The 26,530-nt window shown below is 34.8% G+C and overlaps 1 protein-coding gene and 1 long non-coding RNA gene across 4 annotated transcripts in view; one reads left to right on the top strand and one right to left on the bottom strand.

The window, feature by feature from the left end:
- Window positions 1-20,569, top strand: part of LOC115294605 — a 31,659-nt gene extending 11,090 nt beyond the window's left edge. The window contains exons 5-7 of one of the 3 annotated variants that reach the window (XR_003909988.1): window positions 15,020-15,127; window positions 15,233-15,763; window positions 18,786-20,569. This is a non-coding gene — a long non-coding RNA (uncharacterized LOC115294605). Of the gene's footprint in view, window positions 1-15,019; window positions 15,128-15,232; window positions 17,065-18,785 lie in introns of those variants that run through there. The other 2 variants (XR_003909986.1, XR_003909987.1) reach the window with 2 other exon arrangements.
- Window positions 1-26,530, bottom strand: part of RASA1 (RAS p21 protein activator 1) — a 108,965-nt gene that overhangs the window by 9,479 nt on the left and 72,956 nt on the right. Inside the window, exons 9-19 of the mRNA XM_029942561.1 lie at window positions 23,618-23,696; window positions 17,636-17,756; window positions 16,484-16,640; window positions 9,398-9,485; window positions 7,459-7,536; window positions 5,610-5,767; window positions 5,065-5,141; window positions 3,573-3,745; window positions 3,119-3,278; window positions 1,897-2,039; window positions 549-664 (exon numbers count right to left, since the gene is read on the bottom strand). Coding sequence (XP_029798421.1) covers window positions 549-664; window positions 1,897-2,039; window positions 3,119-3,278; window positions 3,573-3,745; window positions 5,065-5,141; window positions 5,610-5,767; window positions 7,459-7,536; window positions 9,398-9,485; window positions 16,484-16,640; window positions 17,636-17,756; window positions 23,618-23,696 — 1,350 coding nt within the window. The remainder of the gene's footprint in view (window positions 1-548; window positions 665-1,896; window positions 2,040-3,118; window positions 3,279-3,572; window positions 3,746-5,064; window positions 5,142-5,609; window positions 5,768-7,458; window positions 7,537-9,397; window positions 9,486-16,483; window positions 16,641-17,635; window positions 17,757-23,617; window positions 23,697-26,530) is intronic.

Here is a 26,530-nt window from a genome sequence, read left to right as displayed (position 1 = left end):
CGCATTTAGCAAGGGATAAGGAAAACAAGTTTTCATCATCAATTCATTTAGCTAGTTCTCTACTTTTATTTTGGAAGAAATCTTACCATTTTTAGAATATTTCTGCATTAATGAAAAAGATGAAATAAAGTACAGGATACATAGGAAATACTAAATTTAGATTCCGGGAAGACAGCTTTTGACTTAAGTCCTACCTGAATAAGTGAGTTCACTTATACTAGGAGCTGTTAAGCAGATATTAATTATCTGGTGCACATCTAACCAAGATATATATGATTCCCTTAAATTTGAGACTATTGTCTCTTCATTACCCAAGTTACTGTAGAAACCAGACAAAAACATGATTTTGTTTTTAATGTAAATATTTCACCACTATGGTTTCTTCAAGTCACTCTTTGGCCTTAAACACAATTCACTTTTAAAGATGAAAAACCCTAACTTTTTCAGAGTAAAAACAGGACAGTGGAAAAGCGTACACATTTTAGAAATACACATTTTTCAAAATGCAGATACCCAATTTCTTATCAAATTAAAATTTCACCACTTACGGTGGAAGTATTTCTGAAGCCATAAATATTTTCTCCACAAGCTCTGAAAGTATGTTCAATAGGTGTGCTAAATTAGTGTTCACATCTTCATTTTTTTCTAACTTTGATGGACTTAACTAAGAGAAGGAATAAATCAATATAAATGCATCTTGCCAATGATAAATACAAATGAATCAAGGTAATCAAACAGTTGTATTTAAGATTCTGTTTTTCCATTTTTTTCAGTCTGTTTTAGTCTTGGGAGGTGAGAATAAATGAGAACTTTTAAGCAATTTGCTCTTTGGAACTCATTTAATATTAATTTCCAATTACTCAACTGAAAAATAGCAGTGATTATTCAGTACTTTTCAGTTGTTCTGGGATTAATACCAGTGTCAAAGTTCTCTCTTAGTCATTCATCACACTTTACCGTAGATTTTTACAGTCACACACATACTGAATTAGACTTTTAAAAAAAAAAAAAAAAAACTCTCCACTAGAAGACCAAACCCCAGCTTTAGTGGCCACATATTCACAAATATACCAGATTATTTAAGAATGATCACCATATATAATCTATTTTAATTTTATTTTTTTGGGAAAAAAAGGATTTTCTGAATGCTGTAGGCAGAATAATGAACCTTTCTCTAAGCCTTCTGATCTAGAATCAATGGCCTAGATTTATCTATTTAAGTCTAAATGCCCTAGCCTGGATTCAATTTCTTCCCTTTAGGTTAAGTAGTAAAAACTGGCAACTTGGGGCAGAATTAACATTTGACAGGTCCCAGTGTACATTATCAAAAGCAACTCCTATTAACTTTGTATCAGATTTAAAAAATCTATTCAATATCTTCCTTGTATAGTTGTTGTGCCTTAAAAATAAAATGAGAGAAGAGCCATGTGAGATTCCATTCTTTATCTTAATGGTTTATTATGAATATGCACTGAAGGCTTAATAATTAATCCTAAGAGGATGTTTTTATCTGCTTTTGAATGGATTATATTGTACTTCTTTCCCTCCCAAAAACCTTCAAGGACACCCCTCACTGTTATTATGAAATGCTTCACAGACCTTGACCACGTTATAAAACGTCAGTTTCTGTTATGTACACACTCTGAAAGGAGCATATTCTTTATCATTAGTACAGTAGGAAAAATGAGAAAGTACTTTCTGGTGCAATGTGAGATTTTTAATCTCAAAGTACACCTTTTTTAAGTCTGTTTTCTAAATGTATCACAAAATGCGTAGGAAGTGCTCTGATGAATAATTTTAAAAGTTAATATATTTTCCTTAAAATGTAATTAGCTATAAAGCATTACCTACTCAAATATGCCCTTTGCCTACATATTTAAAACATGAAATTCATACCTCGCAAGACTGCTTGCTTTCCATGATCTTTAAAATAGAGTCTTTCAAAGCATGATGGACAAACTGTGTGGCAGTGGCTTTCATATACTGCTCCATCAAGGTGCTCGCAAGTGTGGTGGCTCGAAACAGAGTAGTGGCTTCATCTACATAAATATTTACATTAAAAAATTATTGGTAAAGGATTGTGCCAATGTGAACCAGACTGGAAATTAAATTCATTCTTTTCCTCAACCAGTATAGCCATATATGTATCCTTATTTGCATGCAGCATTCAAGTATTGATTCTGTATTTCTAAAACTTAACTCTTCAAAGGACTTTATTACTTCATTAGATCATCAATAGGAGAAGGTGTTCACACTGCCATATTCCTAAGAGGAAAAAAAGGCTTAAAATAGTTCCATGACTTGTAAGACCAGAGAGGCAGTGAGTGACAAAATTCAGATCAGAATTCAGCTTTGCCATCCACTGAGCCCATGCTTTGAAAATTCTGAATCAGTTTCAAAATAAAATGATAATTATGTGGTATAAATAACTAGACCTATCATTTGGATCATTCTGTAGTGTATAAAAATATTAAATCTCTATCATATATACCTGAAACTAAGAAGATAGCAGATCTGTCCATTATACTTTGATTTTTTAATGCAGAAAATGAAAAAGAACCCCACAGAATCCCAGTATAAATCATTAGCCTAAAATATGGCTACTAATGACCTAAAAATACAAACACTGACAAAAATGACAACCTCAGTGTAACATATGGACCATCATTTTATCTTTCACAGATCTGTATGTTTTTACAATTTCTATGATTGGGAGGAAACAGATTGCTTGTACAATTTATTGAGGAACCTAGAAGCAACCACTACTACTGAGCCACAGTGCTAGCTGGAAAGGGGTTGTGACAAATATGGAAGCTAACACAAAGCACTGTGGATCCAGCTACATTGGTACAGATAAAATGCAGCCATCACCCACCTTTTGTGCAATGGGTTAGTAAGTAAAATATAAACAAGAGAACACAGTAAATATACCAAACTATTCTTACAATCAGGTGCTATGTGCCATGAATAGGGAAAGTCTCCTTATGGCTTCTAATAGTTTACCATGGCAGAAACTTGTCTGAACTACTGACTGCCCCCCCCACACCCAAATGTTAGCCAGCCCAAGAATTTTAAAGATTTCTTTTTAAAATATCACACCAAAACATCCATACTTTACCTTCCATGCTTATTTCTCTGTCATTTAGTGTACATAGCAACAGCGATTCAAGCTTTTCATGAAGAAAAATCCTTAGTAGGATGCTAGCCAGTAGTGTTCGGTCCTGCCCACATACATGTGATAAAGCATAGACTACATGAAGCTCCTTTTGCAGTATAAGCTAAAAAGGACATAAAGAAAGACTGTTGAAAGTACCTGGCATTAAACTCAATGAGGCTAACAGCAATTGTTTATGTTCTTCCGTTTAGAAATATGTTCTATTGAATACGTCTGTTAAAATTAGAATGAGTTTATAGCCTACATATGGATAGTCTATTAAGACCAACATCTTACTACTGCAAGGCTTCTCAGCCCTCTGTGCACCAAGCTATGCCATTACTATACTTCATGGGTCTGTTATTTAAATGTTAAATATTTCTGTTAATTCTATCAAAAACAGACTGGTAAATAATACCTCTTTAAATTCACTGTACTCTTCTTCTGGCATGATTTTTTCCATAGAATATCGGGCACGGACACGCAGGGATCCTGGTTCAATACCTTTTAATGGTATATGGGAGCTCAGCAAAAACCATTCATCTGTTGCATGCCCTTTCTGTAACCGGCTCAACTGGCAGCGCATAAATACTTTGACAGAAAAACATGAAATGATTATTGTCTAAAAAGATGACACTGTAATTAATCCTACAAGTAAATCTTCCTGCCATTTTGTCTTCTCTAATAGTGTTACGTGCTTTAAAGGAATTTTCAGTGGTAACACAAAACCAACAGTTGATACTTCCTACACTTCATTCACTCACTGGATGCCTACTGGGTGCCAGACTATGGTGCGAAGGCACATGGAACACAGACATGATTAAGACATGGTCTGTGACTTGCACTGGAGGCACCGTCTAGCCAGGAAGGCAAGAAACCCATTATGGTACCATGTGGGAATTGCTTTACCAGTGCTGAATGCTGCCAAAGTACAGAGAAATAATACGTAATTCAGCCTGTGGAGGTTAAAAACCCATTCCAAACAGGCAATCCCTAAAGCTAATGTGTAATAGGATGTGGAGGTATATAGCTAAATAGAAAGGCAGAGAGAAAGCGAGAGAGCACAGTTCAAACAGAAGGTAAGATGGGCATGTTTAAAATCCACGGATTACTTAAGAACTATTAAGGCTGGCGTACCTAGAGAGGACATACTGCAGAAACGCTGTGAAAGCAATGGGAGGAGTGAGTAAGGAACAGGCCTTTCTTCTCTGTTTACTAGGGATTTGGATTTTATGTTAAAAATAATGTGAAACCACTAAAAAATATTAAGCATTTAAATACACAGAAATTACAGAATAACTATTTTATAGAGGAAAATTCAGGCTTTGATCTGTTGATGCCTATCATTTCTTTCCCTAAGCCTGACTTTTAAGAAGGTATTAGCCTAATTCACTCTGGTGTGAACTGTTAAATCCCACTGCTACCTGCCTCAGCAAGAGGCTGGGGGAAGGTGTATTACTAAAAACAAGAGCTGAGAAGGTTCATCAAAAATGAATAAGTAGTGGACTAATTTAAAGAAAAAAATTTAATACAGTGCTTTTATTCACTTAATCAACCTGTATGGAAAGAGGAAAACCTAGACAGTAGAAAGAAGGGACAGTGGAAGCACCACAGAGAGGTGGCCACTCTCACTGCCCTCTTGTTCTTCCCATCTCCTGGGGAGGGAGGGCAAGCCCAAGGACAGAGACTTCAGTAACGACGACTCAGGTTTACAGTGGGCAAACTTAGGGATTTTGGCCTTTTTTTCCTAAACAATTTCTCAAACATTTTAGAGGTACAAAAAGAAACTACATTAAATCATGCCATTTGCACTTTTTAAAAATTCCATTTTAGACTACATTTCATTATAAATTTAAAAAGTATGTAAAACATGTTTTATACTTCACAAAGAAATCTCTGCATCAACTTACAGATATCAGGATCTTTGCTTTTCTTTGTTTTATTACTAAGAGTTATTTCAAATCTGTTAATATCAGGAGGAAGATCACTAAAGGAGCAAAAATAAAAAGAATTAACAAAATATCCTGGCATCAAACTATCTTAATTCTTTTCTTTCTAGTACCAAGTAAGTGCCTTATTTCTGCTACCACCCAATTTGAACATACTAGGTTTTAAAACGATAACAAAATGTGTTATTATTTGTAAGACAGGAATATAGACAAGCAAATCATACTTTTCCTACTATCTTTAACTTCCTCAAGTAAATCCTGGAAACCCTTGTAAACATTTCTTATGTGTGTGTTCACATTAATAACTAGGTGAAAAACCAAAGACATTGCACTTCACTAATAAAAGTGACCAAATACAGCAGGAAAAAAAATGTATGTACTATTAAAATGCTTGGACTGGTACCTTGTTCTGACAGTTGAGATACAGAGACGATGGGGGTAGCGGGGGGGCCGGGTTGGGGACATGAAAGAAAATGATTTCATGTAATAAAAAAAGTAAGACTTACTCAAAGACAAACTCTTCTGACCATACGGGGTTTTGCCCTTCCCTTGCATGTGTTTTTGCTACCTGGACGCTGTTCAGGTAGATGTTACAATAGGGGTTCGTAAAATGTTTTACGGGGAGTTTATGGGCTTCTTCAATGTGTAAAACAAGACTGCTGACCTAAAGAAAACACAGAAGTTATTATCCCAGATTTCAAAATTTATGCATTAGGCTTCAAAAGCAATTACTATAAAAACAACAACAACCCAAAACTGACTTATTTTCCCCTTTCTTTAGAAAATATGACCTATAATTACATTTTCTTCTTGTATGATGTATAAAATACAACATTCAAGCATTTGAAATCATTCTTCTCAAAAATGCGGTTTTGTTTTACAAGTTATTCCTCCAATTAAGTTCTTGCAGTAATTTGATGAAATGCATCTTTTTTACTAAATAACAATGGTTCATAAAAATGAAACAGAGAAGATTTTTAATTAGTTTAAGTAGACAACTGTCACCACCCAAATAAAAATCTTCTAGGTTAAAATAAAGCTCATCTGGAAGATTTATTTCTATAAACATCTACAGCTAGGAACTATTTTTATTTTTTAATATTTTTTTGAGAGACAGCATGAGTGGGGGAGGGACAGAAAGAGGAGACAGAGGATTTGATGTGGGGCTCGAAACTACCAACCATGACATCATGCCTGAGCTGAAACCAATAGTCAGACACTTAACCAACCGAGCCACCAAGGCACCCCCAGAAAATATTCTTAATGCACTGATTCTGCCTTCTCGTTTTATAGAAAAATATACAAATCCAAAGCAGCTAAGTTATTTTGAGCCAAAACTTAGACCATTCTCCTTCCCTCTAGCCATGTATTGCTTGTGTGGCATAGGACAAGTGAGCCTCTCTGAGCCTTACCTCCTCAGGTAATAAAATTAGGATAAAGTGTACACTGCAAGTTGTAAGGATTAGCAATAATATGTGTAAAAGTTCCAGCAGAGTACCTGCAAAAGGGCTCAAGAGATAAAAATGGTAACTTTATAGCTAACGTTTCACACAAGACACAATCTGCAAAAACTCAAGAGTCTGATTTTTTGGGCTTAACAAAATGTTAAACTATGATTTGAGAATATGTAACAATTAGGTGTATAAGAAAGGGATAGACTTTTGATTATAGGAATTTAAATATTAACTGTCCACTTGAAACAATATATTAAATTCAAAGATTATTGGAAATTTCCATAAACAAAAACAAGAATCACTGTGGTCAATAAATATTGTACTAAATGTTCCTCATAACTCATGAGGAATGTTAAAAATACTTAACTTTTTCCAACTATTAGGGATAACTATAAAAAAACAAGAATGAGAGAGAGCCCAACTTAACTCTCTATAAAATGATCACATATAACATGTTAAAGTTCAGATCTAAGTAGTTATGTAATAGGTTTCAAAGGCAACTACTATGAAGTAAAAAACTGAAAAGTTTATTAGGATAATGCTTTTAAAGTCAGATGATTTTTTTTTCACTAAGTACCTTAAGTTCTACCTTTTTAAAACAGGCCAAAAAAAATTTTGTAGGAAAAAAATGAGACTGCCCAACAGAGTGGTTTCTATTGTTGTTGGTTTGGTATTGTTATTTTAAGTAGAAGAAATAAAATCTTTGGTATGTATTCATATATTTCTCCTGCTACTGAAGCAAGCAGGAGCATGGTTTTAAAATGGCTAGAAAGATAAACTTCTCTTAAGAATTCTAGTGTCTGAAATGTTGCCCAAAACATTTTAGCTAGAAATTAAATAAAGAACAAAGTAAAATACAGCAAAATGTGAAAACCTCAAATCAAAGAAAGTTAAGTTTCACCTGACGCAGGCGTTTATTAGATGTCCCTGGACTACTTTTCCGTAAATTGCAGAATGCCTGCAGACCTTTCATCCAATCCTACAAAAAATGACAGCATTTCAAAGAAATATACTATAAATTAGTTTGTCCAGTTTCCAATCATGTTTTTTTCAAATTCAAGAGTTATTTCTTATTCGAGAGCATCATCTCTACACTCAAAAGTATGTTGCATTTTAACACTTGTGGCCCCATAAAGTAAAACAATGACCAAAACTATAATAATTCTTAAAACTGTATTTCTGTAGAATCCCTAAATTATTGTTAAGTACACCACAAGTGGCCACTAACGAACCAAAAAAATAAAAGTATGTTTGGTTATAAGCAGTCATGTTTTGTGAAAGGAGGGCTGAGTGCCAAATCAACTGACCATGTTTTGACTGACTTGATAATGAGTATTCTAATCTTACCTTAGACCAGGATACAGGTAGAAACGTGAAGGGGATCTGGGTTATTAATAAGCTTTCCAAATGGAATATTTAAAAAAAATTTCAGGCTAATATTCCAATTAAATTGAAGCTGAACTTTTAAATGTTTATCTAGTGGTCTGGAGAAAGGAGAGAACAATCTTAGGTTTATCAAAAATAAGTCTAAACATTTCATTTTGGCTTACATATTTCCACAAAGCCCTGTACTACTGCTTTATTCAGTTTTCTCTTTAGCTTTTTGGCTACTTAAATCAGTCTGAACTCCTGTGAATGTTTGGAGAACATCTTTGTAGAACAAATTAGGACCAAATCAATTAGCATAGCTTTAGAAATAGGAGACAATCACCACAGATCCAGGCCACCAAAGTAACAGAAACTGGAAACACCAGTGGCATTTTGGAACTTTAAGTGGTATACGGAAATAAAAAAGATGGAAAGTGTATATATAAATACAAAAGAAGATGTTCTATTTAACTGAAATGTCATGGAGGTATATAACACATCTTTATTTAGAAAGAGGGAACATGGTGAAATAATTGGAAGACAGGATACTGAAGTTTAAATTTCTTTCCTAACTCAATTTCTAGCACTAAAAAAATACGTATCTGTTACTAAAATGTTTTGAATTCTACTTTTGAGCTAAATATTAGGAATAATGCCCACAAAACAATGACCAAAACTATTATGAAATGTGGCTCATTCATCAAGTTTATTCTAGAGTTGGGAGATGTTTTCATAATTTATGAATCAGGGACACATGCCAGGATCCAGTTTAAGGAGCTTATGCCTCATATCCAGAGTTGGCAATTTATCTTCTATTTACAACAAAGTTGTTTTCTTTGACCTCTTAACCACCTACCAATTCCTTCCATACACTATAAGCAGAATAAATATCACCATATTTGTAAAAAATACCAATAAACACCGCTGAAACATTATGGTCCAAGAAATCAAAAGTCTCTTCACCACACTGCTTAAAATGTAATAGAAGTTTACAGAAGGGCAGTGCACATGAATAAATGCCTAGTGCTGAAAATAGACATTATATGTAGAGTTAGAGAAAATAGCAAATTCCTAAAATACTTGTCTTTTTGATGACTGAACTTCTATCTTTAGGAATGGACTAGTGCTTGTTAGCAAAACTAACTGGCTTACCTTTCAATTGTACTGAGAAAATCTACAACCTTTCTGCAGAGAGGATTTCTAGTGAGCATTTCAGTTGGGACTCAACATCATAGACTATTTAAAGGTCAACTTAAAATGGAGTTTTCATTCCTAATAACCCATCACTGCAGTTTTCAGCATTTCTTTCAAAAAAATTTTTACACACAGTTCTTATCCCTTGGAAAAGATGATTAGGTTTCAGTCTTCCTTTTTATGTCTTTATCATAAATTTAATAGTTTTCTATTCGAGTTAAAAAGAAAACATGGGCTAAATAAAGGTCTGCAGTAGCTAAAAAAAACAATGAACTTACCTCTGCTTGTTCTGGAGTTTCTCCTGCAAAGTAAAAAATGTAATGTTCTTCACTAAAGTGCTGAACCACTATCTGAAAACAGTTTGGCCTTTAAAATACAAACAGAAGAGTTATTAGGAAGTTTAACAAAAGCATTAAAACACACCAACTTAAAAAAATCATTAACATATAATTATATAATGTCTATCAAGTAACATAATTCTTCATTTAGAGAAATACTCCGTTGTACCAGATCATTACTGGGGGGGAAAAAAAAGGCCAGCTACATATATTTTAGAAAACGTTTTGTCAGCACTGCTGAAATTTTATCAATCCTTCAAAGTTTCAAAATGTTTTATGCTAGAACTGCCCATGTAAACCGTTTTTAAAGCAAAAGGTTACTAAACTCACCACTTTAGAATGATACATAATATACATTTATGTGTGCTGTAAAGACTAGACATGTTCTCAGACCAAAAATGTTAATGGTTATCTCTCAGTAGATTGTGGGTGATTTTTAAAATCTTTTTTTTTATCTGTTTTCAATTTTTTTTTAAACTGACCATTTATCCACAGCTGTTATAATGGAAACACCATCTGTTCACACAGATGCTTGTTCTGATGATTAAGTAACTCAACAGCAATACACAGTACATGTTACTTCTTGTCCTCCAACAGCATGAACCACACTAGAATTCATCTGACAGGGAAGTACAGCATTAGATAGTACTTTATAACGTTTTTGAAGATGTGCTGGCTTTCCAACTAGACTTGAAAATGACCATAAAATACTTAGTAATAAGGGCCTTCATGTTTTTGAACCTCAATAAATCTTATTTCTAGTTGCTTTAACCAAAGATTGTATCTTTTACTGTTAGGAGGCCATAGCAAAATACCCCAAGTATAAGCTTAAGCATTTATTAAGGTAAAAACCATCCTTTCATGTTCTGAGAAGACTATAAAATAATAGAAAACACTAATTATAATTAGAAACTTCAGAATCTGAAAGTGTCTTCAATCAATCTGACCTTCCTGGCTCCATAAAAATACAAACAAACAAAAAACAACATTTGAAATCACTGGAGAACAACCCAAGCAGCTAAGACTTGAGAGGTCAAGATCACAATGAGATGAGCCTGACTTTGCCCACAGCTTCTCCTTTGAAGGTGTTCCCAGTTTCTAACTGTGTAGGACAAGAAGCTGAGAAGCTAAGCAGAAAGAAACCATCTGAGAGGCTCAGAAGCCAAACCAGCACATTCAACAGTTTCATACTGCTAGAAGACAAATGACTTTAGGGTCTTTAAAAGAAAAGGCTTTGAGTTAAGACCCCCTACAGGTCCATGCCTTCAGAATAAGGCCAATCCAGAAACAGAACAGCCTTCGCTAATACATCCATTATACCTCCAATCGATCCCTGAGGGGACTCATCTGGCAAAGAACAATCCTTTCTGGAGGCAATAACATTATCCATAGCTTCTACAGTTTTTCGTACAGATTTGTCCACCATTTAGTCAAACATAAGGAGACATCCCCATGAATCATGACTGAAAGGCCAAAACAAAAAGCAAACCAAACCAAAACAACAACAACAAAAAAATAAATAAAAAGGGGAAAGACCTACATATAGTCCAGATACTGTTGGATACAACTTTCAAATAGCTTTAATTAAAAGGTTTAAGAAAATAGTTAACAAAATAGAGAATTTTTCCAACGACATCTATAAAAGAATCAAATGAAAATTCTAAGTTGAAAAAAGTAGTTAATAAAATTAAGACATCAAGAAATGCATTCAGTAACAGGAGAGCAGATTAGTGAACTGAAAGACGTATCAGAATACCCAGGCTAAGACACATAAAGGAAAAAAATATAAAAACTTGGAAAACTATGTAAGAAACACATGGGACATAGTAAAAGTTTTTAACATGTAACATGAATCACAACAGATGCACGAGAATGTGACAGAAGAACTGTTTAAAGAGACTATAACCAGGACTCTTCTGAAACTGGCTAAAGACATCAGGATCGAACTGAAGAAGCTCTGCTAACATTAGGATAAAATGTTTTTTTTTAAATTATAGTAGGCATATTTTGCTTAGCTGCTAAAAATCTAAAGAAAAATCTCAAAGCAACTAGAGAAATAAAATATAGTACATCTCAAAGAGGAAAAAAAAAGATCTATTATTTCTAAGAGAGGGTCAGAATTAGAAACAAAAGAAAATGCTGGAAGGCAGAAAAAGATCCTTAAAATACTGAAAAAATGTCAACTTAAAATTTAATATCCAGCAAAAACATCATTCGTAAATGAAGATAATAAATACTGCCACAGTGAAAGATTAAGCCTGTGAAAAGATGAACGGTGTAGAACATTCCCACATAAATATTCAGTACAATAACTCTATCACTGAAATGGTTTTCAACTTGTCCTTCTGGAATGATTATATTTAAAGTAAAGCTATATTAAAAGTGAGAAGTTTAGTATAAAGACATAGAATGCTTAGAGACCTCTTAATACTGAAAATAACCTGGAAAAACCGCACAGCTGTGCGATAAAGCAGTTCGAGAAAACAGGCACACGAGCGGTGCCGTGCAAACATTCCTGCACCACGGCCTGAGCGAGCACACGGCTCACTTCTGCTGCAGGGGCTGCTAGCTTTCGCATTCCATTCCGTACATATGCCATAGGTCAGTCAGTGTACTGGGTTCCAGCCATACCCAAAGAAAGAAATGTTTAGTGCCAGCCGTATATTTCAAAGAAAAAGACTGCTGCATTCATCCACAATTTCCCCTTTTGTACTATGAGATTTACATTCCAAGATACAAAATTTGATACCAACTTCTTTTTCCCTAAGTCCTACTATCTGGAATGAGTGTCTGTTCATTTCCTTGATATTGCTGATGCGCTTTTTCTTGCCATCCATTCTTTCTTGGTACTACCCAACTCTTTCAGAGTAAGGCCCTCAAAAACAGCTGATGATGGTAAGCTGGCAGACTTTGAAAAAACCTCACTTCTTTAAAATAAAAGAACGTAACTTTTTCATACCAGGTTTAGACTTGGTTTCTTTAAATACAGTGTCTTCAAATTCTTAAAAGCCACCTTCAATAAGAAACTGCACAAGAAGCTGTGACTTGAGCAAATGGAATATGTGTATTTACTGCTTTTCTACTACCTGAACCTCTTAATATTAACCATAATAGGAAGGATTCGTCTCTTTACATTGCAGTAGAATGTAATCTTTCCCTAACTCTAGCAGTCATTTTCTTTAATTGGCAAGTGTAATGTTGAAATTATAAGGTTATTATTGAAACTATAAGTATCAATAGGGATTCATTTTTACCCTCATTTTTCCAAAGTTGAATTTCTGCTCTGAATCCATAAGCGATCAGAACACATTAATATATTTTTGTATTCTACTTCTAATCTTGAGGAAGTTTACCCATTCCTCAACGAATCCGCAAAGTGGGAATAATTCACCAAGACATTTTGTTCTTACAGATCACACACTTCAGCAAATTCTTCTTCTAGATGACTGGACAGACTCTGGTATCAAACAGTACGGTGGTATTCTGATCCTCTTTTTTCCCATAAAGCTGAAAACGTGCAGCTGAAGCAGCTTGGATTTTATAAGACTCCATTTTATAATATTTAATGTAGAATTCAGGTCCAAAGACAGACTTTTACATATAAGAACCTCTCCATATTGCTTATTTTCTAGAATGAATTTTTTATATAAAATCTTTAAATGTTCACATCATGAAGCTTCATCATTGATCATAAACTTAAATACTACTTCTTCAATATCTTCGTTTTAAAGGATTCATTTTATGTTCTAAATAATTTACTCTCACTAATTTCTTTGGTAATCCTCCGAATACCCAACAATGTACTTCCAAGTATTTCTCTAGTGTTTGCAGATTCATCAGTGAGTATTGAAAATGTAATTTTGGGGTGCCTGGGTGGCTCAGTTGGCAAAGCATTGGACTTCAGCTCAAGTCATGATCCCACAGTTCGTGAGTTCAAGCCCTGTGACAGGCTCTGTGCTGACAGCTCAGAGCCTGGAGCCTGCTTGGGATTCTGTGTCTCCCTCCCACTCTGGCCCTTCCCTGCTCACACTTGATCTGTTTTTCAAAAATAAACATTAAAATTTTTTTATAAGAAAAGGAAAATGTAATCTCTAGATCTGTATACAGCCTCTATCATTTGATACACCAATGCATTTACTGATAATACTGTCGGAACACAATCAAATACCATTTGAAAATGGTATCTCTTCTAGTTCTTTTGCTTTTAGGCTTCATACATAAAACACAATTTCCATGCACACTGATTCAACAACCAAATTCTCCAATTGTGTGTGAAGCATTTGGGCTTTAGCTTTAGCTATTAATTGAAAGAGTTCCCAACAAGCTTCCAAATATTATCCCTAGAAGGGAAACGAGGGTGGGGGTGGGGGTAGCTTTTATTTAATATTTACAGTTATTTAGTGGTAAGGTGTCAACACAATGTGACTATCACTACTGATTATTTAACTTATATGCAAAATATCTAGGCTGAGGATGAGATGTATTGGCTTTTGTTATCCCAATACATTTTTTTAAAGTTTATTTGAGAGAGAGAGAGCAAGCAAGAGAGAGAGAGAGAGAGAGAGAAGTGAATGCACATAAGTGGAGGAGGGGGCAGAGAGAGGGAGAGAGAATCCCAAGCAGGCTCCATGCTGTCAGCGCACAGCCTGATGTGGGGCTGGAATCCATGAACTGTGAGATCACGACTTGAGCAGAAATCGAGTTGGACACTTAACCAACTGAGCCACCCAGGCACCTCTGATCCCAACACATTTCTTAAGAGGCCTAATTAATAGGCTGCTTTTTTTTTTTTTTTAAAGTAAAGCTACTGTTTTTATCTTGGGAATTTAATGACTTTCCAATTTTAATCATCTTTATGGTGGGAAAGTAACTATCAGTACATTAAAGCCAATCATAAAGAATGAACAATGAAAAAAATAGCTCGTTATATGTTTTCAAGAAGTTCCTTATATATTTTACAATAAAAACAAGGTTAACTTCTGTGTTAATAGAAAAAAATGTAAATGCAAAAAACAAAATGAAACCTAAGTTTTACTCATGACAAAAGTAATTTCAATGATGATCAACAATAACAAAACTATGAATAAAGTAACATTCAGAGTAAATGGGTGATTTAAGAAGAAACTCAGAGGGAAGGATTCAAGTGTGTACACTGCAGAGAACTTTTTGGTCTACAAATGTTATGTGCCAATTCTTCTGCCAAGATAAAATAATGAATTAAAGCAGTTTATAAAAGAAGTCATAATTTCAAGTTGTAGGGATTTTGAAATGTAAAACGTAGTATTTTTATTACAGTAACATTTTACAACCACCAATATCTCAAGGGACACCTATATCCTATTTGTGGATGCTAGTTGGGAAGCTCTGATCTAACTATCTAAATGAATTTATACCCATCTTCTAAGAATCGGCTTAAGAGCCACTCATTTCATATTATGTATTTCAATAAGCTTGTCCTCAAAATCTCTTCCCTCTTGGAATTATTCATAGCACTAAGAGGGAACAGTGAATGGTGGTGAATAGTGTGACTGTCTCCCCAACACCCATTTCCCTCTCCCACAGAGAATACATAGCAGCCTCACTATTGAGATGGGATCATCTTTAGCAACAGGGTTTGGGCACCCCAACAGCCTCTGTTTATGAAGATAATCCCACTCCTTGCTACTCCAGGTAAGTCAAGACTACAGACTGCTTGAGAATTGGCTCAACAGAGCATTTTCTGGATTTTCAATCATTCCTGGAGGGAATACTTACTTTTTCTTTGTCTGGATACAGTATGTCAGTTTGCTACCATGAAGGAAGAAGCTGTTTTGTGATAAAGAATTCAGCACACACAAAGGCAAGCAGAGCAAAAAGATGAAGAGAGAAACAGCCAGAAGTCTTCTAACCAGACCCGAAGGCCAAGATTCCATAATGTTAAGGAGGGAAAAAACTTAGGGAATCCTATCTTACCCACAAAATGTTTGTGGTTTTGGAACAACTGTTTTTATGAAAAATTAGGAAGTGATAGGAAAAAAAGGTGGAAGGAGTTATCAAAGTTAAAAGGATTCATGAAAATACTTCATATTATACTTCCCTCTTAGTGACTAATTCACAACATGAACCCTGGGCTAAGGCTCTAAAAAGCCCTACTATAAGGCAAACTATCTGTTCAAGTCAGCATTTCTCAAACCTTGATCATTAAAAAAAAAATGGACTAAAATTTTAATTATTAATTTTGTTGTAATTAAACTTACACAGTAACACTATTGTGATCTCCTAAACACAGTTTGGAAAGAAGAAATGACAAGGCTATATGCTCTACAGGTATTTGCTTTGATGTTTTCTCAACTTAGTTTTAAATAGGATAAAACTAGACTTGCTTAGAAATGCCATCCTGCAGTAGAAAAACTTGTAAAAATCATTTGTTTTAATGACTTTGTGTTTTATTAACAACAGTAAGTAATAAAAATGACACGTATATATAAAAAGACTCTAGAATGGATTAGTAATAATACTGACGGGGAAAGGTAAAGAAAGGCCATTGTTCCCAATAAGAAACTTATATGTAAGCAAGAACTGGATTTGCCTTGATGTCCAGGATTCACCTTTGGCTTACACATTTATATTTATTTTTTGAAAAGCTTTGAAATGAATGTAAAAAAAAAATGTTCCAACTCCAAAACTGAAGTACTCTCCTGTTTCCTAGAAAGCAATTACTTTTATCTTGAAATTGTTTCTTAATATCAAATTTTCTAGGAACAGACCTGTCAAGTACAGAGAGGAAACATGCCTTATACAGATCATGTTTTACTAAAGGAAGTGTCGTTCCAAAGATTTCTATGTAATATAAGAGTAGAATTTTATGCAACAGGTTAGTCTAAAATAAGTAAAGAAGACACAAATTACCCTACGAAGTAAATCTGACATTTTCAGATGATTTTAGGACTTGCAAAATCAGTTGGCTATACTTTGAAAAATGATCTTAACATATCCACCTGTTTTATTAAAAGAATTCTAAAAAGAAATAGAAAACCAATTTCTTACCTGCCAAAGAGACTATCATGAACAACATAGACAGAACATACACTGAGATCTATTAATCCTTTTGGTTTTGTAGCTCGTTTTTCACTTTCAAAATAAATAAGTTGGGCATCACTGCCCTCTAAGATAAAATATAAATTTTTCCACCGTTTTCCTTTGCCTGTTAAAAAAAAAACCAAGCATGCTTTCCTTTAGTGAAATAATAAACTGTTAAGTGATATATATGTTAAAATCATAAACATTATTATTGCTAAAAAAAAATCATATTTCTAATTTTATTCCAAAGCTTCAATAACACACCAATCCTTACAAAATGAAAAAATGCCTCAACTTACCTATAGAAAAATGCCTTGTAAATGACAAAATTACCTTAACTACATCTCTGGAGATTTCATTAAGATAAAATCTTTCAAATTCTTGCTTAGGAGTAATTTTTTTCCAGTCATAAGAATAAAAGCTCTTCTACCAGTACGCACCCTAACAACCAACCCTGTAACATTTCTTAAGGTCAAATTGAGGCAAATCTATAAAACAGAAACATCAAAACGATGAATGTGTTTGGGGCACTTGGGTGGCTCAGTCGGTTAAGCGTCTGACTCTTCATTTTGGCTTAGCTAATGATCTCATGGGTCATGAGTTTGAGCCCCATGTTGAGCTCTGCTTGGGATTCTCTCGCTCCCTCTCTCATTCTGCTCCACCCCAGCTCATGTGCCTGTACTCTGTCAATCTCTCAATATAACTAAATAAACGTAAAAAAAAAAAAAAAAAGTAAACAATGAATTTGACAAGTATCATAAAAGTTTCTCTTGAAAAAGAAAAATAATGATGAAGTATGAGGTAGAGAGTGGGCAAAGAATCAAATACCTTGCATGGGAACTGACTTTAAGATTTAAAAGATATACTTGGAAATATAGCACCTTGTTTCATGAACCTCTGCTTGGAGATGTTGATGGAATACACCTAAACTCTAGATTTTCAAGGATGCTTCGATAAAAGCTTTAAATAAGGGTCAATTATGAATAATAATTCATGTCAAACAACTTATTAAATACAAATCTCAATGGGAAGTTTTATGCCCAATATTTACAATATTTCTACTAAATACTAATGGTATAATGCTGAAGCTGAATCTTTAGTCTTAAAGGTAACACTTACCCTTTTTTAGAAGATAACCTTTTTTAACAATATTTTTATAAAAGGCATCCTTTGTTTTCCGACGAATTGTATTATAGATTTCCTTGCCGTCCACTGTATCATTGAGTACTTGTTCTTGATCCTGAATTTTTTAAAATATTAAAATTTTTTCATGAATTCTTGATGGAAATTAAATAAAATCTACGTGATTACTAAAGTCAGGCTGCATGTCTATCTAGACATTTTTAAAAAAAGTTTTAATGCTAAAATCTAATATTAACACCTATATTCAGAGATCCTCTGCTTTCCAAAGAAATTCTCCAAAATACAGTTGTGTTGTGTTACAACAAATAACACTGTTTTGAAAATATGACTTTGTCTCAAGAGAACTGCTAGGTTAGGAACCAATTTAAGCAGAAAACAAATTCATGGTTGCTTATGCAGTTATGTCTCTGAGAATGGCTAGGCGAACGCAGAAAACTGTGCAGCTGAAATGAGATGCATGGGACTACACCAAACACACCTCAAACACCTACCAGCCCTCTCAGCTCACCTAGTGCTATATGCCTTACCCATCAACCCACACTTAATGTTATGCCCTCCGATTTGAAAGAGTTCTCCAACCACTTTACAATATTCACAGCTCTTCTGATGGCCTCTTCCACAAGTAAACCTCAGGTCTTTTTCAAGGCAAAGTGCCATATTTACTGTAGTAAATATTTGGGAACCATTTGGCACATACAAAACTATGTTAACCTTTTATTAGTTTCTTAGCTCTATGTGTTACTGATGAGGTTTATGAATGTTGTACCCCTAACATCACTTTCCCATAACCTGGTGGTTTTTATTCCATGGTTTTACATAACCGTGACTTACAGGAATGCATGCATGTGTCTTAACTGCTGGGTCCTCCCAAATAACACAATGAATTCTGATGTCAGAAACAATATACAGAGAAGAGTGTCTTTATAATGATCTTTCCAAAATAAATCAATCCACTGGACTTAATTTCAGTTTTTTAGTTTCTGTGTTGAGTGCTTCTTACTATTTGCTAGGCTTAAGATTTTATAACTTTTCTCTTAGAGACTTCAGGGGTCCCTCTGATCTTTTAATAAATCTAAGATGAGATTTTTCATAAATCTTATTCTTTCTGTATCTTGAAACATTCTAGGAACCATTTCATCATTAGTCAACGATTAACTCCCAGTACGCTAGAAAGCAGGGGTTGGCAAACCATGGGACACGCGCCAGATCCAGCCCATTGCCCGTTTCTGGACATCAAGTGTTCTCAAAACACAGCCATGCTCATTCCTTTATGTTTTGTCTGTGGCTGCTTTCACACTACAAAGGCAGAGGTCGGCCCTGGAGATGGAGACTGAATGGCCTGCAAAACCTAAAATATTTATAATCTACCTAGCCCTTTATGGAACAGTTTGCCAACTGTTGGCTTAGAAGATGTTGCAAGAGTGAAATCAATCATCTATGTTGCCTCGCCCTTTGTTGTTGTCTTTTTACAGTGCTGCCAAGTGTTGCAGCATCTTTCAAAAAAGTATAAAAGACCATCTAGGTTATCTTTATATGAGCTTTCAATGAACATGGCCCAGAACTCTTAATTTTCTGCTCATATTAGCAAAGAGAAAAAACTGACATGAGAAGATGTCTGACAATTATTGAAAGACTGAGAAGATGAATGCAAAGAGGCAGCAGCACTTTGGGATCTACTGTGATGATAAAATTGATTTTTGAGATGAGTTTCTTCGATGAACTTCATCAAACTCAGGAAACAGAGTAAATGATATATTTCTAGGAGTGGTGAGAAAGGAAATATGGTGTTTTTATCTAGTCAATCATTCAGTAGGAAGAATGTCATCATGCAATATTTTGTGACAAGAATCTAGATTGCCCTGTTTTGATCAAAAGAGATAAGGGCTTTTTAAATGTTTATGTTTGTGCACCAAGATTTACTTAAAATGATTTCTAAGCAGACAAAAGGCACTTTGTAACCAAAGGTAATTGCAGAATTTTTTAAATTCACATTTATCATTGTAATTGATGTTTATAAATCTAAAAAGGAAAATATTGTATCCTTATGGAGCAGGGAACACCATATTCTACCAACAAAACTCTAAGCCATCCATGTTTTCAAAAGTATTTCATTTGATGATTCAAGTACATGACAAACCAGCAAGAATCATAAACTAAAACCCATAGAGATGTAAATATTTACATCTGGAATCAGTATCGGATTCTGATGGTGAAAGTGTAAGAATAGAATCAGAGTAATTATAGGCAAGAACTGATTAAAGATTAAAGATGTATCTGAAATCTGGAATTAGGATTTACAGGATGGATATATCCAGGTCCACACATGACAGTAGGTTAAGTTAGCTGCCTATTTCAAGTATAAAAGGAAATAGAGAAAAATTTCAGTTTGCTATGTTTAAATTCTTACTGAATTTTCTAATACATTTTTTGTACTATACCTTTATTCCTACTTCTAAGAACTCTTCATAAAATGACTTCAGAATAAAAAATTTAAAAGGATACACTGGACCCTGATGATGGTGATGACTACTTTCCTGGTTATATAGATTTGTACTGATAGGTCTTTTACTTCAAGAATGATAATACTTAGTATTGGCTACAGAATGGGGCATAGTTATAGTCTGTTATTTAAGACATACAACTAATATTTAGATTTAAATATCTGATTTCCAGACAATCTCTATAGGTCTTTTCTAACTGTATTAAGGCAGGGACTGACATACTAATCTATAATTCCCAAAGGATTCTAATATATTAGATGACACTATGACCAAGAACACAACTTTACTTTCCAAGGTCCAGTAAATCACTAAATGACAAGAGGGAAGGCTTCGGGGCCTATTCTCTACACACTTCTCAAGAGGATTTAAATGCTCCCCCACATTTAATTCAATAAATGTTTGTGGAGTACCAGGTACTGCTCTAGTTTTTGAGATACATCAGGGAACAAAGATCCTTATCTTCAAAGAACGTATATTCAAATGAGGGAAAGATAATAAACATAACAAATAAATCGTAAGTTAATACTGGAAGTGCTTTACATGGTAGGGGCAAATATCAGTATTAAATATGGTGTGTAGTGAAGTCTCAGTGCAAAGCTAATTTCTGAGCAAAACCTGAAAGAATTAAGAGAATGAGGCAGATGGATATGTGAGAAAAAAAAACCATTGTAAGCGAAGTAAACACCTAAAGGAAAGATCCTAATGCAGGAAAGAGTGTGGCATATTCTAAGAAATAGCAGAGAGGCCAGCATGAGCAAAGACAAGTGAGAGAGGAGGACGGTGGAAAGGGTCGAGAGGACGGGTGAGATGCCATCTAGAATCCGACAGGCCACTGTAAGGACTTTAGCTTTCACTCTGCATGAAATGCAGAACACATGCAAGTATTAGACAGAGGAGTGAAATGACCTGACTCACAATTTAAGTGGATCACTCTGACAGTTATGCAGTGTTAAGGAGCCAAAGTGGAAACAGGGAGATGAAAGTCAGTTTCTGACGGTGGTCATGTTCTAGACTTATTTGGATGGTAGAGGCAGCATAGTCTTCCTGACAGAATGGATACAAAGCACAGGAGAGAAAGCAAAGTCAAGAATGACTTGATGCCCTAAGTAATTTACTTATCCTCTCCAGCCTCACTTTCCCTATCTTACAGTAGCAACTTCATCAAGTTGTTGAAAAAAATTAAATAAATACATATAAGAACAGTGTCTAAAACATAGTGCTTAAAAAAATGTTGGCTATTTTGCTGTGGGCTGCATCGACTCAAAAGGCTCTTTCTCTTCTAATGTCTGTCTGGAGGAGTGCTAGCTCCATGAAGTAAGCAGATTTAGCTAGGACTCTGCTCTTTCTGTCCCAGCATCTTAACTCTCTGAGTGACGGTATGGAGAGTCCCCTCAGGGAGAGGGAGCTACTCAGTTTTTCGATAATAAAAGGTTATTACTCCCCTTTCTGTTCTCTAATAGAATCCTGCTGGGAAGGATAGTTAAGTACTGAGATCCCCAAACTTCTACAGTAACCTACTTTTACTCCAGGCCCGCATAATAGACTTCAAATAGCACTTAATCATTGTTACGTAGTAATCAAATTGCCTTGTAATCAGCATTAGTTATTTCTGAAGTATCCAATGCATTAATTGGCACTTTTGCAAAGGACTACAATTTGGGGTTTGTTCAGTTATGAAAGAGCAACTTAGGTGTGCGGCACACTCTATACATGAAGTAATTTCTTAAACAACCTTATAACTTATGAACAAAAGTTTACTAGATGTCAAATACTACTTATTGAGTGTTCATTCTAAAAATTCATTTTTTTCTAAAAAAATTTAATAAATTCTAAGTGCAATTTCAAGATGGTAAAATGTCTGACTTAATCTGCAGGCAAACATAATAAAATCTGTAGACTTCTAAAACTTAGAGCCATCATTAATCTAACAGCCAATGTGAATGAGAATTCAGGATCCATCAATGGGACACAGTGGCACAATCTGTTATTTGCAGGTAAAGGCACCTCTGACCCCTAATAAAAAGATCTTGAGCAGTGCTTCTAGAAAACATGTACCATACTATGTGATTTAAAACAAACAAAAAAAGTTAGTTTTCATATTCAGCAAGTACAGTGAAGAGCCCATGCCTGCAAGAACTGCCAGCAAGAGCAGGACGTCACTGCTAACTCCAGTTACTAGGAGGGTGTCAAGGAGGAAGTGCAACTTGAGATGGATTTTAACCTAGCGGTGTTTACACAGCCCTGGAGGAAGGGGCTGACAGCAGACAGTAGCAAGGACAAGGAGATTAAGAGACATCAGTGATAAGACGAAGGGGGAGGAGGGAGCAGTGAAGTGGGTGCTCTTCCAACTGGAGAGCACATACTCATTCACTCCCTAACAGTGACTGAATACCTGGTGCAGGTCCTACTTACTCTAGGCACTGGGACTACCACCCGACATCCCGGCACTCACGGCCCATGCATTCTATCAGAAATACATGAGAAAAAAGGTATCTGAAGTAAGTGTGACAAGATGATGATGATTCCTGAACTGATATTAAGCATCAGAATAATAACCCCATCTCAGTAACTGCAATGACTAGCAGGTATAGCCATGTGAAACTAATGTGTCAGGAGGAGGAAAAACTGAGAAGCTAGAGACACAACCAGTCACTGTGGAAGTTTAGTTGGGTAACTGAAAACTCTTACAATCCTCCTTTATGTCCCTAGAGTATCAGTGCCTCCATTTTCCACAGAGGAAAATGGTTTAATCAGTCTTTCAAAATACCTGTTCCTAACCTCTGCCGCAAGCTTTCCCCAATACTCTTCAGGAAGTATAAGAAATAAACAGACTAAGCAACCACCCTGTGCACTAGGCAGCTAATATTCAACAGGCCCTCTCGTTCAAGACCAATCTTTCTTCTTATATTGAGAACGTGAACCACTCCTGCCTTCCCTAACACGGTACACACCAGGCACTGCCGATTCGCCATCTGACCCACTCTCCTCTTTACTAATGGGTTTACCCAGAGTGCACACATGTGCTCAAAACTCTCTCCCCATAAGCCTCTAGGCAAATAAACAAAGAAATAAAAAGTTTAAGCCTCTCTCAGCCCTGTATCTTCTTCTAGACATCATTTTTTATTTTATTTACCAAGCTCACCTAGGTAAATAAGCCTGGCTGTGATTAATCTTTGCCATCTCCATTTTTGCCTCCAACCAACTCACTCCTTGACCCACTCTAACTTGAGTCTGCCTCACCACTGCCTCTATTCTCAAAAAGCCACCAAGGCTAGAATCAACATAAATAAAAACTAAGTGATTCTCTTACAATTTACTTTCTGAAACAATCTGAATAATAGCAGTTTTAAATTTTATTCCATTTTAAATGCATAAATGTGTGCATAAAACATACTACCAAAACTGCATTTTAAAATAAAATGCTTATTATTATTGCAAAAAGAAAAACAACACTGACCTGCATTGGTACAGGTTCCTTAAGATAATACCCTTCAACAATTTGTTCTTTTCGATAGTGATCTATGATGTCCCCAATGCTGTTAAAAATAAAAATTACTAATATTGACATAATCTGTCTTATAAAAAAATGCAAATCTTGAAAATACACAAAAACCCTATTAGCAAGGATTATCCATTTGCAAGTTTTTCCAAAGGCATATAACCCAAATAAATTAATAATATATATGATAATAGTCACATTATTTGAGAAAATCAAGAATTGGTTTACAAGTCAGAATACCTGAATCAGAGATTCCAATGCTGCATACATATACTTGAGGAGTCACTAAAAGTAAGGAAAGAATAAAAGTCTACCATTTTTTAAAAGGGTATTACTGAGGGATTGAGAATGAACTGATAGAGAAATGGTCATTATAAACAAGTACTGAGTTCGGGTACATTTTAAGAATTTTTACCCTCAAAACACACATTCTGCTTTTTCTAACAATCAGATGAAGTTAGATCATAAAACATATTAACAGTAAGTAAAAGCAAAAACAAATAAAAGATAAGGAGCTAATTTTACATGTGGGATTATTGCTACGACAGGAAAGGCTTATTGATAATTTTGATAAGCAGTGCTACAAAATAGTCTTATCATTTGGGAAATTTTACAAATAAAGCTAAAAATAAAATGACATTATATAATGTATTTTAACAAATATTTTAGCATAATGTAATGAGTTTTTCAATGTAAAAGTGTTCTGTGTAATCAGTAGGCCATTTTATTACTCTGAATATTTAAATCTAAAATTTTTAAACTTCCCTTTAATATACTGGACGAGTGGGTACTTTGGGGATAGCTAGCAAACATTTCTCAAAACAGATCTTATTCAACCTTTTACTTGATTTTTTTCCAACTTTGCCTACTAATAATAGACTTCAGAGACATATTTTATCTTTAGAGATACTTACGTGTGTACACACGTGCACACACACATACACACACCTATCTCCAAAGGTACACACGTATAGATACATATACAGATCTCCAAAGATAAAATACCTTTGCTATAAAATTAACCTAAAGCACAAATGTTAAAAAGAGCAAAATAGAAGACTTGAAAAGACTAATAAAAAAACAAATATGAATGGATATGAACTAAATACCAGAGGCAGCATTTTATACAAGGAAGAGAGGTGCAAAATGAGGTAAGTAAAAATATTATCAACATTAAAAAGACAAGGGCGGTTATTAGCTTTTAAAGGAAAAATGTAATACCACATGTAAATCCAAAAATGTTTAAAGAAAATCAGAAAAGAATACATTTGAAGACAGACAGCATCACAGAGAGGACTATGTGTTTCAAAGCAAAAAGAATCGGCATCAAATTTATGAAAAATAGTAAATATTGAAAGGTTTCTGAGTTAGTGTAAAATGCAGCTGATCCTGTGGACCACATCACTGTCACTGTGTAACTCGTGTCCATGGGCTCGAAGAACAGGACACTGCTATGGAATACACTTTGCCCAAGAGCAAATTTAAGTGTGTGGCAACCAGATATATTTTTACCAATGAGCTTTTACCAATTCAAGACTTTCTGAAAATTACTTTAGTTCATATTCTACCCAGATATACCTAAATAGTCAAGGGAGACACAATAAACCACAATTTTGTAGACATTCCATAAAGTTTTAGACATGAAATCAGATTTACATCTCAGAAAACTAAAACATGTTCAGTATAAGTTGATTTGTAAAATAAATGTGAGTGTCTAGGGATACTACTATAGTCCTATACTTCCACTTTAGGAATTTACTTAATAAATAAAACTGTGCCTCTCTTCTTGAATGCCTAGATAAATGTTTGGTATATTGTCTTCAAGGTCTGACCACAAACCCTGCCCCCGTCTCGCTTCTCTGCACCATCTCACTACTCTCTCTCCACTGACCTCCTCTGTGCGTGTGTACATCCCGTAACTCACCAGTCAGCCAGCCATCTTTTCTCATAGTCCTGGCCTTCAGAGATTTTTCTTTCATGCACATGGGATGTACAATGTATCTCACAAAGGAAATTAATTGTTTGCTGAATTTTATTAGCTGTTAAATGCCTCTCCTGCTTTTCTGAAAGCTTTACTATAGGATTGTTAAGGTTATGTTTCTATAAAGCAGTTTCGAAATAAAACAAACTTAAGTGTTACCACTCTTTACCAAAAAGCTAATGGAGAATTAGAGGGGAGAAAAGACAGTAGAGTATGGCTTTGTTACACAAATTTGTTGATAATCCCTTTTAGATTTACATATCTAAATAATAATTGCTAATCACAAAGTAGTATCTCTCTCTCTCTCTTTTTTTTTTTTTTTTTTTTTTAGTAATGTACACCCAATGCAGGCTTGAACTCACACCCTGAGATCAAGAATTGCACACTCTTCCAACTGAATCTCAAGCCAGATGTCCCACGAAGGTCTAACTTCCAAGAGTTACTTTATTACTGACACTAACAGTGAAATATTTATTTCCAAAACAACTGTAAAACTGCTTTATTTTCCAGGCATCAGATTTATTAAATTCTAGCTTTCTTTAAAAAAAAAGTTTTTAGGGGCACCTGGTTGGCTCAGCTGGTTAAGCGGCCAACTTCGGCTCAGGTCATGATCTCACAGTTCGTGAGTTCAAGCCCTGCATTGGGCTCTGTGCTAACAGCTCACAGCCTGGAGCCTGCTTCAGAATCTGTGTCTCCTCCTCTCTCTGCCCTTCCCCTGTTTGTGCTGTCTCTCAAAATTAAACCAACATTAAAAAAAAGGTTTTTTAATTTTTTAATATTAATACGAGAAACAATACTCCTGAACTTTATCAAATACATAGAACTAAAAAGAAAATTTGAGGGAATGATCACAGCCACTAAATTAATATTTATTTAACATTTTGTGACCC

The sequence above is a fragment of the Suricata suricatta genome, chromosome 6, assembly GCF_006229205.1.
Source record: "Suricata suricatta isolate VVHF042 chromosome 6, meerkat_22Aug2017_6uvM2_HiC, whole genome shotgun sequence".
Lineage (NCBI taxonomy): Eukaryota > Metazoa > Chordata > Mammalia > Carnivora > Herpestidae > Suricata > Suricata suricatta.
This window is presented reverse-complemented; position numbering and strand designations above follow the sequence as displayed.